The sequence below is a fragment of the Schistocerca piceifrons genome, chromosome 3, assembly GCF_021461385.2.
Source record: "Schistocerca piceifrons isolate TAMUIC-IGC-003096 chromosome 3, iqSchPice1.1, whole genome shotgun sequence".
Taxonomy (NCBI): Eukaryota; Metazoa; Arthropoda; class Insecta; order Orthoptera; family Acrididae; genus Schistocerca; species Schistocerca piceifrons.
The window spans coordinates 649,633,889-649,653,814 of NC_060140.1; the positions used below are offsets into that span (position 1 = coordinate 649,633,889).

General features: G+C 39.5%; 1 protein-coding gene across 1 annotated transcript in view; it reads left to right on the plus strand.

Moving 5' to 3' along the window:
• The window catches only part of LOC124787828 (putative aminopeptidase W07G4.4), an 83,306-nt gene that overhangs the window by 12,374 nt on the left and 51,006 nt on the right, over window positions 1–19,926 (plus strand). Inside the window, 2 exon segments of the mRNA XM_047254763.1 lie at window positions 13,061–13,128; window positions 13,130–13,180. Of these exon segments, the coding sequence (XP_047110719.1) occupies window positions 13,061–13,128; window positions 13,130–13,180 (119 nt within the window).

A 19,926-nucleotide genomic window follows, 5' to 3' on the forward strand; every position in this document is an offset into this window, starting at 1 on the left:
ATTCCTATGTAGTAACATGAATGACATTAGACCTCTCTATTTATTTTTACACACTCTCTTTGGTCTCATATGCATTAAAAATCAAACTTAAAAAAACTAAATAATAAAGGGTTGCTGCAAAATAGTCTTGTCAGAGATGTGTGTAAAAATTGTGCACGACATAGCTGTAAACTGCAGAATAGCTGATTGCTAAGTAAAACATTAAGAGATAAACTTAAAACTGTCTCAGTTTTGTAGATTTTATTTAAATAGCTTCTAAAGATTTGAAGTATGGTTGGGAACATGAGACCTATAACCTTGAAGCTAAAATATGTTTTGAAGGCAGTCTCGTATAATTTAGACCATTTTTTGGCTAAAAGATAACTCTGACTTAACTCTGACTCTAGACAATAAATCAAAAATGCTCCTTTGTCCCTCATGTAGAAATAAATTGAATCCAAACAGAACAACCAAACGTATACTGAAAAGAGCACAAGCTCTCCTTTGGGGAGCCAGTGTACTGATAAAACTATGAGACAATAAAATCAACTATTTGTTGTTGAAAGTTACCTAGTCCTCATATTATTTTGGTATACCTGCATACAATATATTGCAAATTGTGATCTAGTCTCATAACATACAGATCCTAATAATTTGATTAGAGTGTAGCAGATACATCAAAACAAGTAATACAGCTACTATAAAACTTTCTATAAAACTAACTCAGACAGATCAATACTTAAACAGCTTTGTAACTTTTATGTGAGGATACAGCAACATTTACACAAGAAAATAATTGATAAACTACATCCTGCCCAGATATTCAGTTCATCCTTCATGAAATCTCCTAGCATTGCTGATGTAGAGTGCCATGTAGGTTTTTCAGCGAATCTTGATTCATACCCGGAATGTTCTTCCCTTTTAATTTGTTGTGAATTTTCATTCCCATATACTAGACAGCCTAAACATATAAGTTTAAATGAAGAGCAGCTGGCATAAAATTATCTTTATTTCTCTTATTATATGAGTGATAGAAACAGTTTTCCTCGAGTAATTCTAAGTTTCTGTACAAAAAAATGCTGTCATATGTATGGATGGAGGGAACTGTTAATAATTCCAGATTTTTGAATGATGGGTGACATAATTTCCTTGGTTGTACATCACATGTTTTTAATGATTTTTTTCTGTATTTTTAATGGTGCTAATATGTTACTCGAATTTGCTGAAAAGACGCCACCATACCTTACAACTAATAGAAAGTAACTGTTGTATGAGATTTTCCTGATATCTGTCAAATGCAAAGCTACATCATTAGTTTACTAATGACGTAAAGAAAAGACAGACTGGTGCTTACCATAAAGATGGCACGCTAAGTTGCAGACAGGCACCTGTGTGCATCTTAACATATCATCTTTACAGTAAGTAGCAATCATTATTTTCCTAACATTTTTGATATTCCTCTTGGAGCTTCCATTGTTTGATTTGCTTGCTATATACTCAAGTTGAAATTCTTATCTAGGGTTAATTCTAAAAATTTTACAGAATCCACCTCATCTAGATCTTGAATATTAAGACTTATTTTAATTTTTTGAGATTTTGACTGTTTTGTTCTGAAATGGATCATAAGGGTTTTTGGGGTGTTCACGATTAAACTATTAGGCCCTAAGCTGAAACCGGGCTTCGAGAGGATTTATTGTATTGATGATGCAGACCACGATATTTGCTGACTTATGGTCCTCAATTAATGCAAATGTATCATCCACAAATAAAACCAATGGGACGTTTGTATTGATGTGTAGTTTTTTTCATCAGTGTTCTACCTGGTTCTTTTTATCACATAGTAGCACTTGCAACCTCCTTTCCCAATTGTTCACCAGATGTATTCCGATCTCTGTCTTCTACAGTTTTTACCCTCTACAGCTCTCTCAAGTGCAGTGGCAATTATTCCCTGATGTTTTAACAGCTGTCCTATCATCCAGTCCCTTCATCTTGTCATTGTTTTCCATATGTTCCTTTACTGACATTCCGTGGAGAACCTCTTTAATTTCTTACCTTATCAGTCCACAAAATTTACAGCATTCTTCTGTAGCAACACATCTCAAATTCTTTGAACCTCTTTTGTTCCCGTTTTTCCACAGTGCATGTTTCACTACTGTACAATTCTGTGCTTGAACCATACATTCTCCGAAATTTCTTCCTCAGATTAAGGCCTACATTTGATACTAGTAGACTTCTCTTAACCAGGAATACCCTTTTTGTCAGTGCTAGTTTGCTTTTAATCTCATTTTTACTATGTCCATTATGTGTTATTTTGCTGTCTAGATATCAGAATTCCTTAACTGTGTCTACTTCATTATCCCCAAGTTCCTTGCTATTCTATTTCTGCTTCTTCTGTTACTTTAGTGTTCTTTTGATTTGCTCTCAATCCATATTCTGTATGCATTAGACTGTTCATTCCATTCAACAAATCCTGTAATTCTATGAAAAGTTTTTCAAATGCTGCTACCAATCACAAAAATTGTTGACAACCAAATTATTTATTTTGTGACATGTTTCAATGATTATAACTCATCATCAGGCCATTTCGTCATTACAAAAACACTTAACACATGTTTATACAGATATTAAAATTTCTTTACATGACTGCTATGATCATTCTGCGAGAAGCTTATATCTGTACAAACATGTGTTAAATGTTTTTGTAATGCCAATATAGCCTGAGGATGAAGTGTAATCCTTGAAACATGTCACTAAATAAATAATTTAGTTGTCAACAAATTTTGTGAATAGTAGTGGTATTTGAAAACTGTTTCATACTTTCGAAACAGTCACAGTCAATTAATAGTCAATGTGACTTCAAATTATCCCGTAATTCTTCTTCACTTTCACTGAGGATAACAATGTCACCAACGAATCTTATCACTGATATCCTTTCACCTGGCATTTTAATACCACAGTTGAACCTTTCTTTTATTTCTGCCATTGCTTCTTTGATATACAGACTGAACAACAGGAGTGAAAACTACATCTGTGTCTTACACTATTTTTAATCCAAGCACTTCGTTCTTGGTTTTCCAGTCTTATTGTTTCCTCTTGGTTCCTACATATATTTTATATTGCCTGTCTTTCCCTATAATTCATTTCTATTTTTCTCAGAATTTCACACATCTTGTGCCATTTTACATTGTTGAACACATTTTCCAGTTTGACAGATCCTATGAATGTGTCTTGATTTTCTTCAGTCTTGCTTCCATTATCAACTGCAGCATCAAACTGCCTCCCTGGTTTTAGCCAAAGTGATCTTCAGCTAACAGATCCTCAGTTTCCTTTTTCATTCTTCTGTACATAATTCTTATCAGCAATTTGGATGCATGAACTGTTAAGCCAATTCTGCATTAGTTTTTGCACCTGTTGGCTCTTGCTATCTTTGAATTGTGTGGATGATGTTTTTCCAAAAGTCTGATGGTATATTTTCAGTCTCATACATTCCATACAGCAATGTGAATAATTGTTTTTTTGCCACATCCCCCAATGTTTTGAGAAATTCTGATGGAATGTTAATTATCCCCTCTGCTTTATTTGATCTTAAGTCATCCAAGGCATTTTAAATTCTTATTCTAATACTGGATCCACTATTTCATCCTTTTAATTTCCTGTTCCTTCTTCTATCACAACTTCAGGTAAGTCCTCTCCCTCATAGAGGCCTTCAGTGTACTCTTTCCACCTATGTGCTCTCTCCTCTGCATTTAACAGTGTAATTCCTATTGCACTCTTAATGTTACTGCCTTTGCTTCTAATTTCACTGAAGGTTGTTTGACTTATCTACATGCTGCGTCAACCCTTCTGACAATCAGTTCTCGTTCGATATCATTGCGTTTTTCATGCAGCCATTTCGTCTTAGCTTCCTTGCACTTCTTACAGTATTTATTTTATTCCTAAGTGACTTGTATTTCTGTATTCCTGAATTTCCCTGAATATTTTTGTACTTTCTTCTTTCATTGATCAACTGAAGTGATTTCTTTGCAGTTACCTTCTTTGTACCTCTGATTTTCTTTCTAACTTCTGTGATACCCTTTTTAGAGTTGTCCACTCCTCAACTGAACTGCCTAATAAGCTACTCACTATCAGAGTATCGACATCCTCAGAGAACTTAAAGTGTGTCTCTTCATTCTTCAGTACTTCTGTATCCCATTTCTTTGTGCACTGATTTTTCGTGACTAGTCTCTCAAACTTCGTTATTACTAAGCTATAATGTGAATGTATATCTGCTCCTGGTTATGCTTTACAATCTACTATCTGATTTATGCTCATGGTGCAATCCAACTGGAATCTTTCCATATCTCTTGGCCTTTTCCAAGTATACTACCTCCTCTTGTGATTCTTGAACAGAGTATTCTGTACTTCTAGCTGAAATTTATTGCATAACTCAATTAAGTCATTTTCCTCCCTCATTCCTACTATCAAGCCCATATTGTCCCATTACCAATTCTTCCCTGCAACTACTTTCCAATTCCCGTTACCTTCTGAATTACCCATTCAGTGTCCTTGTAAACTTTCTCTGTGTTTTCATCTTCTGCTTGTAAAACCAGCTTGTATACTTGAACTGTTGTCGTCGATATTGGTTTACTGTAGATTCTGATGAGGACCATCCCATCACTGTACTGTTTACAGTAATTCAGTCTCTCACCTTGGTATTCATAATGAATCCTACTCCCATTATACCATTTTCCACTGCTGTTGATAGAACCCTATACTCGTCTTACTAGAAATCCTTGTTGTCTTTCTTCACTTCACTCACTGCACTATGTTTCGATTAAATTTCCTTTTTCAGATTTTCTATCTTTTTTATTATGTTCAAATTTCTGAAATTCTCAACCTGCTCATAGAACATTACCCTTTCACATTGACAGTTCCCTCCCAGAGATCCAAATGGGGGCTAGGCTGGAATTTTTTGCCAGTGGAGAGATCATGATGATACTTTTTCAGTTACAGGCCACGTACACTTTAGATACATATGTGTCTTTAATGCAGCGGTTTCCATTGCCTTTTGCATCCTCATGCTGTTGGTCATCGCTGATTCTCCTGCCTTTTATGGGGAATTTCCCACCCCATGTCCAAGAGTGTGCCCTGAACCTTTCTTCTTTCCTCTGTACACTCTGACAAGTCCATTGGCAGAATGAGGTTGACATCTTATGTTGCAGGTCTTCCGCTGCCATTGCTGATGATTTTTATTCAAAATTTAAACAGTGCCAAGGTTTGAACATGGGACCCAGGATGTTACGATTACTAGACAAAGACGTTACCCCTGGTCCACATATAGGTTATTAATGTAGAATAAAAACAAAGTAGGTCCTAGAATAGATCTCTGAGGGACAGCTAAGCCTTTCAAGTATATAGATTAGAAGTGCACGATTTACTGAGTCAAAGGCTTTTGCGACGTAAAAGATTCCTGCAGCTTTATTCTTATTGTCCAATGATGTGCTAATCTTGGCACCAAACTTGTTAAATTCATCTATAGTTCTTTTTCCTCACTGAAAGCCAAATTTATTTTCCAATAAAATTTTGACTCTGGGTGGCAGCTGCTTCTACAAATACCTTTGACATGATTGAAAGAACAGCTGGGATGATAATTTCCCATATTCTCTCTTGACCCTTTTCTGAATAGCTGTTTTACTTCTGTGTACTTAACCACCTCTGGGAAAAGGCCATGTTCCCATCTCAGCCTGCAGATTTTTTGGCTTTTTTAATTTTAATATAATATTCTCTAAGTATATTGCAGAAACTGTTTTAAATTTTGTGAGGCATTCAGACTTTTTTTATCTATTTAGAAGGGATATACTCTGTTCTCGTAATCTGCAGCATTAACATTTGATGATTTCACTACATTCGTGAAGAACTCCTTGAAGCATTCTGACATTTCAGCTGTGTTTATAGCAATCTCATTTTCAAGCATAATTTTACAAATTTCAGGACTATAGCCTTCAATAGTTAATTCAGATTTTACAACTGAGCACACTGCCTTTGAGTTATTCTGATGTCTCAGAAATAATTCATTATTTGTCATTTGCTTTGCTGCCTTCATAACTTTAGTGTAGTTTTGTATCATTTAACATTCAACAAAGTCAACATTTTTATTATATCTCAATTCCTTAACCTAGCTGCTGTTAATATTTAGAAAAATGCTTAAAAGTGCTTCAAAATTTGCAGTGCTTGGAATATTTTGGTCATAATGCCAGTCTGTCACATTCAGTTTATTAGGAAATAAAATCAGATGTTCTTCAATGAAGTACTTTTTATGTAGACTTTTTTTACATAGGATTTCCCTACTTGCTCTAGGCAGCTCAGTGAATAATGCTGAATGATCAGAAATGCCTAAATACAAACAAAAGTTATATGCATCTTCAAATACATAACTCATTAAAATATTTCCAATACAGGTAGCTGACCAAGCATTTTCTCTGGTAGATTCAGAATAATTTAATTTGAAAACAAATCTTTTTATTAAGTCAAAGTCAGGTGTTCTACTAAACACTCAGATTTATGTAGGAAATGCTCAGTTTTTCATTCTCATTGTGATTCTATAAATCAACATTATATCATCATTTAGGTCCCTTAGCTCAACACACCAACTTTTAAAAATATGCTATTCATTTAAACAGTTAAACTGACATCTTAACACAGTAGTCTAATTCAGAATGAACAAGTGTGCATGAGAATCTTCATCACGGAGCTCATTTTAATAAACAGTTTCCAGACTTTCACAAAACTTTTGTTTTCTGTACTGGATATTTGGTCCCTGAGATTAGTTACATTTAGTTATGGGAATTTTTAGAATATGCTGAGGTTTTATAAGAAATATTTCATTCTGGCTACATGGAGTACACTGTTCAAATTTAGAAAGTTGAGTTTCATTTTTCCCACTCTGTGCTGACTTAATGCAATGACTTCTATACGGGGAAGGGGGGGGGAGGGACAAAAAAAATATAGATAAGCTGCTATTGTTTCATGTTATGCATATTGTTATTTCTTGACTGTACTTAGTATATCAAATCAACATTTTGTTAATTAGGCTGCTGAGCTAATGAAATTATCATCAGCTACATGTTGTTGTGAGTCGTAGCTTTCATCATTTTTACCTATCCTGGTTCTTGTAACTACGTTGCATCTACCACTTCACTGACTTTTGAGCTGTTCTCTTGTATACGTACCATATTAAATACTATCCTAGCTTGTATGTTTGTAACAGACATAAAATTTAAAGAAATGTGTAACACACACTGCCTAATAGAAATGCAGTATAACCCCACTTTTACATCCCAGAATTGATATTTTCACACTGCTTAGGACATTTTTGTTGGTCCCTTCAAATTCTCTGTTTTTGGAATGTTAATTCTCAGTTGCTTTTGCATTATCACAATTATTACTTTGCCACCATTTGCAGTTAATGAAACAAGGAGGAGGGAAAACTTTGTAACTGAGATATGATGACACTGGCAAAAGCTGAGCTCTAGTCTCCCTAGTCACGAACCAGTAGAAGTAGTAAAAGATCAACCAACTCTTGCTGCTAATGCTTTGCCTCCCAACATCACCAACCTAACTGTAACTACAATTTGTGTCATTCATAGTTGCATAACTGAACAAAGCGGTTCGTTATGCTGAAATGCACATCTTATTCGGAATGGAAGTGTATTTGGTGATGGTAAACAAGAGATACAGTAGCACCTATTCTGGATAATATACAAATTACCTTCAGACTGTCACAGATATGACACCTCTTGTGAAAATGTGTGAACTTGGAAATGTTTGAGATAATGTATTGTTAAAAAAGTCAACAGAAACAGCCCACACTAACTTCAATTTGCAGAGAGATATCAGGTGGTGTATGACTACTTTTTTTCCCTTCAGAATACTTACTGATTTCTGAAGTAGTGGTTATGTTGGGAATTAATAGCAAAACCTAAACAATTTAATACAGTCATAATTTAAACACTCTGTCGGTGCGTCTTTCGGACTACAACCCAGTTTCCTGAGATGTTGGCAATGATAATACCTGACAGTTAGCGATGAAACGACCATCTGGTTTTGACAGCCAATTGCCAGTGAATTGTTTCACTGCTCAGCTTTGTTTTCTCTCTCCAGGTGTTTATGTTTCACTTCACCAGCTGACACAGGTCTCTAATGTTTATGTCTTTTACATGAACGTTTTCACTCAGTCTCTGATTGAGAGTGATTTCACTTATATATTCTTTCAGACTTTCTTGTTATATGTGAAGGATGGCTAGGTTTGTCAACTTTTTATGAGACAAGTAATGTATCCCATTTCAGGAGGTTAATAAAAGGTAATATTTCTAAAAATATTTGTTGTTGGGGGGTGGGGGGGGTGGGGAGGGGGGGGGGGGAGAGACTTCATTTTATGTGTTACACATTAAGGAAATCTCAGCAGACCATTGCTGGATATTGTAGGAACTGTGAACGCTACACGTGCTGAGAACTACTTTGTATGAGCAAAAGGTTACTGCTTATATTAACCTCCTCTCCTCCCCTCCCCCCTTCCCTCCCGTTCTCCTCCGAAAATTTGCCTGCCTGTACTCAGAATGGAGCACACTACATTCTGGCCAACCAGGAGAGCAGGCAAATGCAGGAACTAGTGAGCACCTGCTGCTAACAAGTAGCGGATGATACATGTCACCTCTCCACTGCTCATGCTGTCCTGGATGGCAGCACAGATGACATAACATTTACCTTACAGCAGTCCAAAGGAGTGTGAACATGGTGTCCAGGCCGTTTACAGTGATTGTTAGAATTAGGCTTAACTGTGAAACTGAAGCATCAATATATGAATATCATCATGCCTGAGAAGTATGTATACCTGCTACTTTTCAAAGGCTGTAGAATGTATAAAACTTTGTGTGAATGAGTGTGATATGTATGTATGTAGCCGCTAGTGTCATTTTCTGCACAACATATTTACCTTCTACACACAAAAAATGATAGAATAAGTATTTAAGGCAAGATTAAAATGATTTTTAATAATGAACATCATCAAGCCTTTTCAGTAAAACATAATGCAAATAGTCGCTAAAATTTGGCGGTATTCCTTTCTTCTTGATGTGCCTGTAAAGATCAGCATCATTAGTAGTGCATTAACAGCATGTGGACCTACGTAATCAATAGCAGTATGTCAATCAGTTTAAAATAATGAAAAGAAGAATTAGTCTATTCAGAACACAATGAAATAAATATGTTCAATGCTAATTTTAAACTTTGGTGTATGCCCCTGAGATGTCTTCACTTATCCTGGGGTAGGTCTACCTCTCAGCCGTATGTGTAGTCTGGTTATATACCATTCCTATAGTTTCAATGAATGAAAAGTATTACAGACAGACTTCATGCAAAAGAATGAATGAATGAATAGTCCCAACCAATGTTAAAACTACAATTGAATGAATTGATGGTTTTCATTCTGTTGTTCCCATCATTACCTGACAGCACAATTAAAATTATCTTCACATTCCACTCAGTATCATGTACTACAAAGTTTATATTATGCCACTGTGTATATACATACATTTAACTTCATGGTGACATGTATAGAATATTCAGGGTATTTCAAAATGATATAGGGGTTTTAAAGCTTTGTAGTATTTATTACATTCAGCTTACAATCATAAATAATACATTATATGAAAGAGCAACTCAGAGTTTTTCTTAAGTGTTCAATGTGAACACCATTCGTCACACACTGATTTGACACACAAATTCTTCCCAAATCTTGATAAGCAAGGCTGGAATAATTGTTGCAACAACTGTTTCAGTCCTGTTTTCTTAAGTTAGCTGGATCAGCTGGTTGCAGAGTCACATACTCATTTATGAAAATACGTCAAAAATTGCGTGGTGTCTGGTTGTATGAGAATGTAAAAGTCATGGAAAACAAACTCTATTATCCAGCCTCTTGCAGCCAATCTAGTGGTTGGGTACAACGTTGTTTAACCCAGTTGCGTACTGAATTATGTCTGTGAGATGCTGTACCATCTTTCTGGTAATTAAAGTTCTGTAGTTCAGCTTCTTCCAATTGAGGAAAGAGCCATAGCTGTAGCCAGCAAGATAAGAACCACCAGTTTACAGTTCCTTCACAGAAAAAGAAAGGCCCCATAAACTTTCTGCCAGGATATAGCACAAAAAAACATTCAGTTTGTAAGAGTCTCATCACAAACTGTCCATCTCATGGGTATTTGCTGACCCCTGGATATGCACTTTATGTGTGTTTACATTTCCATTTAGGTGAAATGTCAATTCATCACTGAAGACAACATGACACAGAGAATCTTTGTCATGCAGAAATATTTCATATGCAAATTTGGAACATAAACTGTAGTCTGCATCCAGAATTAGATTTTCATTATGCAGCAGTGCGTGTGCTCATATGAAACTTCCTGGCAGATTAAAACTGTGTGCCAGATCGAGACTCGAACTCGGGACCTTTGCCTTTTCGCGGGCAAGTGCTCTACCAACTGAGCTACCCCAAGCACAACTCATGCCCCATCCCTCACAGCTTTGCATTCCGCCCAGTACCTCCGTCTCCCTACCTTCCAAACTTTACAGAAGCTCTCCTGCGAAAACTTGCAGGACTAGCACTCCTGAAAGAAAAGGCTATTGCAGAGGACATGGCTTGTAGTCTGCATGCTTTAGAGCTTGTAAGAATTGCAAACAATAAGAACTGAGTTATAAGTGTTTTTCTTAAAATCCCACACAAAGATGTCACTGGAATTTTCTAATCCATGACGAGCCCTTTTGAACTGATTTCGTGGGGCTATGTGTGAAAGACCCACTTGTTCAAACATCCTTTAGGTCACTCTGTTGTTCCATACTCTTCCATTTGTGCACAGGTGTGCCAAAAAAAAACTGCTTGAGTTTGCTCTGTCATGTGCTGTATTATTTATAATTGTAAGTAAAATGTAATAAATGCTTACGAAGCTTTAGAACTGTATATTCATTTTGCAGCACCCTGTTAATCTGTCAATGGGTCTTGCCATCTTCTTGTAATCACCTGTGGCCAACTGATATCCTGTATCTGGAATATTTTTCTTAAAAATTATTTTTAGTGCACAATGTAGTAAGTTTTTTTATTTGAAGTTAGATATACTTCTTCCCTAAAGTTTTACATTTACAAGTATGTAACATATGTTCAGGTCTTTCATCACTTCCAGATTTTCTGCTATATTTTTGATGTAGGACAACATAAATTCCACAGCATTTCATCACCCTCCCTATCTCCACAGTATCCTTGTCAGACTCTATGCTCTTCTTTTTGCACCCACTTCTCTATCCTACGGCTTCTACACCTGTGACTGTTCCTGCTGTAAGACATGCCCTATGTATCATCCTTCCATGACCTATAACAGTTCTATAACTAGTAAAACATATACTATCAGAGGAGAGCCACCTGTGAAACGACACATCTTATATCAGCTGTTATGTAAAACACTGCTGGGCCTTCTATATTGGCATGACCACCACCAAGTTTCCAGTTGAGATGGGTTGACATAGACAGAGGGTGTACACTGCCAACACAATATATCCTGTTGCAGAAGATACTCTACAGCATGACATTTGTGACATTGGTGCTTGTTTCACCATACGTAGCATCTGGATTCTTCCCCAAGACACAATTTCTCAAAACTCCACAGGTGGGAAGTGACATTACAAAATATCCGTGGTTTCTCACCAACCCACTTGACCTAAATTTAATGTTAATTTCTTCGGTCTCAGTATTTCTTCTCAGCAACTTTTCCTTTTCTCCACTCCCTTTTACTTTTCTATCTCTTTTATTTTCCATTCTGCCTATTTTTCCCTGTCCCCTACCTCTATCACATACAATGCACTTAGATTTCTGCTCTTATTAACTCTGCTTGATGTCTTTGCAGTAATCTGTTTCTTGCATATTACTCTATCTTCCACCTTTAAGTTCTCAGGTTTTGAAATCTTGTACAGTGCAGTCCCCATCAATCAAGCAATCAGTCTTTCTTTTCTCATCCCATCCCATAAGTCTCCCCTAACCTGGGGTTCTAAATGACTTTCCCAAATTTACCCCTCTTCCTAAACCTCAAACAGTCCTTTTTCTTCACCCCTCTTCCTTCCCCTTCAACTTTTCTGCTAGGGAGGAGGGGCCATTGGCTCTGTAAGCTTGCAAACTTGAATATCTTGTATATGTGTGTTTTACTGCTGCTGCTTGTTGAGTGGATTTTTAGCTACCCGTTATAAATTTCACATTGTATTGATAAACTAAAAGAAATGATAGGAAAACCTCCACAAGAAATTGAAACAAGCTATAATACTGGATTTTTTCATCAAAAAGTATCAACTACCAATGTATTCATGAAGTTTATAAATAATGTATGTGCATAAAAAAGTAATTTCCCACCATTTACATAGTCCTGCAATTTGTATCACTTTTTTAAAAGTCCCCTGAAAATTGTAAAAGAGAGGTTCCACTGTAGTTGTTCTTCCATATAAGCCAGCATAGACAGTAACTATGTTTTCATTTAAATCCCAGTTATGTGATATTTCCTATTTATTAAACTACAACCATAGCAGTAGCTACTGAAAATCTAGTATGTCATTTCAAAAGAAGAGTTTGAATATTTTTAATTTGCCATATAAGAACTCATGCCAGAGGAAAATTTCACTTGAGAAAATTAAAATTAGAAGTAGAAAGATGGCAATCAATTACCTTCTAGAGAGAAAATTTTATGTACTCCCAGTAGTCATATACAGTAAAAAAAAAAAAGCCTCCCTACCTTTCAGAATGTTAGTCTCTTCCTTAGGGAGGAAAGAGGGGTAGGTTGGGGAAGATTAGAAGGGAGAGGCAGGACACTTAAGGTCCCCAGGATGACAGGAACCCACCATTTATGAAAACTGTAATTGTGCTTTTTTTGTTTCTATTGACGAAATTTAGAATTACACCTCCTGAAGGCAAGTGCACAACAGCTTTTTTTTCACTTTTTAAATATATATTCCAGAGTATTTTTCATTTAGTTGTAAGAATAGTACATTATAAATAATCTACCTTCCTTGTCACAAGCCTCTTCAGCTACGTGAAGATGTGCCCAGTAAAAGCAGTAAGGTCAAAAATATTGGAGTGGTTGGTAGCTGTGACCTGCATGAAGTCCATTAAGAATGCTGTTGCCATCGAAAGTGGGAGGTAATCAACTGAATATGCAATCCTAACTAATCTTAAGACTACAACCATTAACACATTCCACACTGCTATGTATGCGCCTTGACTGTGCAGGTGCACTGGCGATTTTCAAGCAACTTTAATGAAGTAAGTGTACAATAACAAACGGCCTCAAAGGCACATTTTCTAGGCATCATTTGAAACTCCATACTTTATAGATTAGGAAAAATATAGTCTTATATGAGGTGTGATTGGAAAGTTTTAAGAATGGGATCCGCTACTTGCGTATTAGTTAGGCGGGCAGGTCAGGTACAGTGTGTTAACTGTGAGGACGGCAGAGTTGTGATGGTGAGTGCGGGGGAGAGGAGGAAGCAAGCATTGGCTGGCGAGGGGTGAGGAGCCGATATATATATGAATGTATGTATGTTGGTCCTACTATGCGCTCACAAACCATTCATCTGATTGCAATGAAACTTTGGTGAGTTGTTCTCTGAACGCCCAAAAAGAGTAACTGGACAATGTTTCAACAGTTAGGTCATTGTAGCATGTGTAGTGCAAATTGATTAAATAGAGGCTTGTCATGCAGCGGACCTGGGTTCGATTCCCACTGCTTGCAATTTCTTTTTTTCCCCCCCCCCCCCCCCCCCCCCCGCAATGTTAAACTATTAATTATAAAACTTAAATATACTTAGACACGTCATATAGTATAACGTAACTGTCAATCTCTATATATAAAAAATGAATATATGTATGTACGTCTGCCCCTCTGTGCGTTTCCATTTCAGATATTTTGTTCACGGAAATGGAAACTCACCTTTTCTTGCCAGGCATTTGTGGTGATACGCCACGATGATTCTTGGAAAACTGTTTGAATCTTCCAATGCTACGCATGCTTTGTCCTGTGTATGTAGCAGCTGTCACTGAAGATTTGTAAATGAGGTGAAGCAGTTTTTTCTGCTCCCTTTCCCTTTCACAGCATTCAATCACAACGCAATATAATTTTGCGAGCATCGCTAAGTAAATACTGGTTTCCTTCTAACCGTAGCCCTACCGGTAGGGGGTTGTTGGCGACTCCCGAGATGGGCCAGCAACTGCCTCTTCACTCATTTTGATAATGTTTAGCACAACTGCACAATAAAAAACAACGCAGAAACAGTACAGCGCAAAACAATAATGAAGCAGATGACAATGGCTACTTTGCACAACACAGTCAGCTACGTAATGTTCGCAGCAGTCGAAAACTGCGTGCCTACCGAAGCTCCCGACGTTTACCGAATTCTACCGATTCAGGACGAGGGAGAGGTCTGCCATCTAAACAGTTTTCACACTGAACATGGGGGCTGGGGAGTGAGTCATAGCCTTATCCTTGAACGCTGACAGGGAAACTGTGTTTCCTTATTCAGTTCGTTGTGGCAGCTGGTTGTGTGTGGGGTCTGTTAGGGCTCGTTGCTGGATTCTGTCTCCGGGAAAGTGGACATAAAAATGGAGCAACAAGTTTGTATGAAATTTTGTTTTAAAACTGTGAAATCAGCTTCTGAGACATACGAAATATTAAAAACAGCTTTTGAAAATAATTGTATGAGCCAGTCAAATGTTTTTGTCTGGTTCAACAGATTTAAAAATGGCCGCGGAATCATTTGAAGATGGACCATGGTCCGGCTGTCTTCCACGCTCAAAAACGAATGAAAATGTTGTGAAAGTTCATGATTTAGTGCGCTCTGATCGTAGACTTACAATTAGGGAGATGGCTGATGAACTTAATTTAAGTTTCTATGCAGTTCAGTCAATTTTAACTGAAGATGTGAACATGTGTCGAATGTCTGCAAAATTCATTCGAAAAGTGTTGTCAAGTGACCAGAGACAATACCGACTTGAAGTGTGCCCAAGATCTGACTGACTGGACTAAAAATGACCCAGATTTGTTAAAATTGGGTAATTACAGGTGATAAATCGTGGGTATATGGATATGATTCTGAAACCAAAGTGCAGTCTTCGCAGTGGAAGGACTCCAGGTTCACCACGACCAAAAAAAGCATGGCAAAGTTGGTTGAAGGTGAAGACTATGTTGGTGATTTTTTTCGATTCTACCGGTATTGTGCATCATGTATTTACCCCTGGAGGACAGACAATTAACCAGGAATACTACAAATGTGTCCCTTGAGCGTTTGCACAAAAAGGTGCAGAAGAAAAGGCCTGCATTGTGGAGAGACAGGAGTTGGGTGCTTCGGCTCATCATGCCATCTCCATCATTGAATTTTTCACCAAATTCAAAATTCCTGTGCTTCCACAAACCACCATATTCCCCTGATTTGCCTCCTGCGGACGTCTCTACCCTGTTTCCTAAACTGATTTTTCACTGAAAGGGAAGTGATTTGACTTGATTGAAAACATCCAGGCAAATACGGAGAGCGTCCAATAGGTTGGCGTACGAGGGAGCCATTCTGGTACCCATGGGTTGTTCCCTTTAATTGTTGGTATGTCTGGCCCTTCAAAAGTGAAGAAGTTGTGGGTCAGTGAAGAAGCTGGCTAAGGTAATGAGGAAAGAGGTTTTAGGTAAGGTGGCAGGTGATCGGCATAAAAGGAAGTGCTCCATCGCAGCGAGGCCCTGGACGTGCGGGATATTTGTGTATAAGGAAGTAGCATCAATGGTTACAAGGATGGTTTCCGGGGGTAACGGATTGGGTAAGGATTCCAGGCGTTCGAGAAAGTGGTTGGTGTCTTTGATGAAGGATGGGAGACTGCATGTAATGGGTTGAAGGTGTTGATCTACGTAGGCAGAGATACATTCTGTGGGGGCCTTTCGTAACCAGCTACAATGGGGCGGCCGGGATGATTGGGTTTGTGAATTTTAGGAATAAGGTAGATGGTAAGGGGTGCGGGGTGTCGGTGGGGTCAGGAGGTTGATGGAGTCAGGTGAAAGGTTTTGTAGGGGGGCCTAAGGTTCCGAGGATTCCTTGAAGCTCAGCCTGGACATCAGGAATAATGGGATTACCTTGGCAAACTTTGTATGTGGTGTTGTCTGAAAGCTGACACAGCCCCTCAGCCACATACTCCCGACGATCAAGTACCACGGTAGTGGAACCCTTGTCCGCCGGAAGAATGACGATGGACCGGTCAGCCTTCAGATCACGGATAGCCTGGGCTTCAGCAGTGGTGATGTTGGGAGTAGGATTAAGGTTTTTTAAGAAGGATTGAGAGGCAAGGCTGGAAGTCAGAAATTCCTGGAAGGTTTGGAGAGGGTGATTTTGAGGAAGAGGAGGTGGGTCCCGCTGTGACGGAGGACGGAACTGTTCCAGGCAGGGTTCAATTTGGATAGTGTCTTGGGAGTTGGATCATTAGGAGTAGGATTAGGATCATTTTTCTTCGTGGCAAAGTGATACTTCCAGCAGAGAGTACGAGTGTAGGACAGTAAATCTTTGACGAGGGCTGTTTGGTTGAATCTGGGAGTGGGGCTGAAGGTGAGGCCTTTGGATAGGACAGAGGTTTCGGATTGGGAGAGAGGTTTGGAGGAAAGGTTAACTACTGAATTAGGGTGTTGTGGTTCCAGATTGTGTTGATTGGAATTTTGAGGTTTTGGAGGGAGTGGAGCTGGAAGTGGAGGTTGAGTAGATGGGAGAGACTGGGTTTGTGTGCAATGAGAGGAGGTTGAGGTTGCTGGAAAGGTTGTCAAGGGTGAGTGAGTTGCCTTTCCGGAGGTGGGAAACCAGGAGATTGGATAGTTTTTTGAGGTGGAGGGTGGCATGCTGTTTCTAATATGCGGTTGGCCTGTAGGAGGATGCTCTGAACAGCCGGTGTGGATGTGGGAGAGGAAAGATTGAGGACTTTTATTAAGGATAGGAGATGACGGGTGTGTTCATTGGCTGAGTTGATGTGTAGGTGAAGGATTAGGTGGGTGAGGGCAAGGATTGTTCAGTTTGGAACTGGTATAGGGACTGATGGAAAGAAGGGTTGCAGCCAGAGATGGGAACTTAAGTGTGAGGCCTTTGGGGGTAATGCCAAATGTCAGACAAGCCTGAGAAAATAAAATATGGGAGCGTAATCTGGCTAGGGCGAAGGCATGTTTGCGGAGGGAATGTAAATAAAACTTAATGGGGTCGTTGTGAGGGTGACATGGTATTAGAAGGTGGAAAGTGTAACATGAGGCTGAAATGAAAATGAAAATAAAAGTATATGGGGAGAGATAAAGGTGAACTAGAAAGTAACTGGAGATCTGGTGTGAAAAAAGGCGAAAAAGTGTTGGTTAAAGCTGGGCTATGTTGATCCTGTGGTGAACTTGGGTTGGTAGACAACGATGTGTACAAAGGTTAGGTGGTTGTGTTGCCGACAAAACACGTTAAACGGTGGAGAAATTCGGGAAAATTTCGAAAAAACTGCGTGTAAATGTATTTGGCAGATTATGAAAATTTTTTTTTTCCGCTTTCAACACTACCGCTGCTATAAAATCCACCGTTTCTAGTTCACAAACAGTTCCTTTCACCTATTAAACAACCATTTTGGCTAGTGCTAATAACTTTCGCTTTATTTCCATTTCCGTTTTTCCCACATCACTGATAATTTTTAGCCGCTTCCCACAAGTTTTAACGTCATTATTTCTTCGTCAGACAATTGTTAGCCTCATTTTCATAATCTGCCACCACAAAACCACTCCTTTTAATACATTTACACTCCCTCCAAAACCTCAAAATTCCAATCAACACCATCTGGAACCACAACACCCTAATTCAGTAGTTAACCTTTCCTCCAAACCTCTCTCCCAATCCGAAACCTCTGTCCTATCCAAAGGCCTCACCTTCAGCCCCACTCCCAGATTCAACCAAACACCCCTTGTCAAAGATTTACTGTCCTACACTCGTACTCTCTGCTGGAAGTATCACTTTGCCACGAAGAAAAATGATCCTAATCCTACTCCTAATGATCCAACTCCCCAAGACACTATCCAAATGGAACCCTGCCTGGAACAGTTCCGTCCTCCGTCACAGCGGAACCCACCTCCTCTTCCTCAAAATCACCCACTCCAAACCTTCCAGGAATTTCTGACTTCCAGCCTTGCCTCTCAATCCTTCTTAAAAAACCTTAATCCTACTCCCAACATCACCACTGCTGAAGCCCAGGCTATACGTGATCTGAAGGCTGACCGATCCATCGTCATTCTTCCGGCGGACAAGGGTTCCACTACCGTGGTACTTGATTGTCGGGAGTATGTGGCTGAGGGACTGCATCAGCTTTCAGACAACACCACATACAAAGTTTGCCAAGGTAATCCCATTCCTGATGTCCAGGCGGAACTTCAAGGAATCCTCAGAACCTTAGGCCCCCTACAAAACCTTTCACCTGACTCAATCAACCTCCTGACCCCACCGACACCCCGCACCCCTACCATCTACCTTATTCCTAAAATTCACAAACCCAATCATCCCGGCCGCCCCATTGTAGCTGGTTACCAAGCCCCCACAGAACGTATCTCTGCCTACGTAGATCAACACCTTCAACCCATTACATGCAGTCTCCCATCCTTCATCAGACACCAACCACTTTCTCGAACGCCTGGAATCCTTACCCAATCCGTTACCCCCGGAAACCATCCTTGTACCCATTGATGCCACTTCCTTATACACAAATATTCTGCACATCCAGGGCCTCGCTGCGATGGAGCACTTCCTTTCACGCCGATCACCTGCCACCCTACCTAAAACCTATTTCCTCATTACCTTAGCCAGCTTCATCCTGACCCACAACTTCTTCACTTTTGAAGGCCAGACATACCAACTATTAAAGGGAACAGCCATGGGTACCAGGATGGCTCCCTCGTACGCCAACCTATTCATGGGTGGCTTAGAGGAAGCCTTCTTGGTTACCCAGGCCTGCCAACCCAAAGTTTGGTACAGATTTATTGAGGACATCTACATGATCTGGACTCACAGTGAAGAAGAACTCCAGAATTTCCTCTCCAACCTCAACTCCTTTGGTTCCATCAGATTCACCTGGTCCTACTCCAAATCCCATGCCACTTTCCTTGACGTTGACCTCCACCTGTCCAATGGCCAGCTTCACACGTCCGTCCACATCAAACCCACCAACAAGCAACAGTACCTCCATTATGACAGCTGCCACCCATTCCACATCAAACAGTCCCTTCCCTACAGTCTAGGTCTTCGTGGCAAACGAATCTGCTCCAGTCCGGAATCCCTGAACCATTACACCAACAACCTGATAACAGCTTTTGCATCCCGCAACTACCCTCCCGACCTGGTACAGAAGCAAATAACCAGAGCCACTTCCTCATCCCCTCAAACCCAGAACCTCCCACAGAAGAACCACAAAAGTGCACCACTTGTGACAGGATACTTTCCGGGACTGGATCAGACTCTGAATGTGGCTCTCCAGCAGGGATACGACTTCCTCAAATCCTGCCCTGAAATGAGATCCATCCTTCATGAAATCCTCCCCACTCCACCAAGAGTGTCTTTCCGCCGTCCGCCTAACCTTCGTAACCTCTTAGTTCATCCCTGTGAAATCCCCAAACCACCTTTCCTACCATCTGGCTCCTACCCTTGTAACCGCCCCCAGTGTAAAACCTGTCCCATGCACCCTCCCACCACCACCACCACCTACTCCAGTCCTGTAACCCGGAAGGTGTACACGATCAAAGGCAGAGCCACGTATGAAAGCACCCACGTGATTTACCAACTGACCTGCCTACACTGTGTCGCATTCTATGTGGGAATGACCAGCAACAAACTGTCCATTCGCATGAATGGACACAGGCAGGC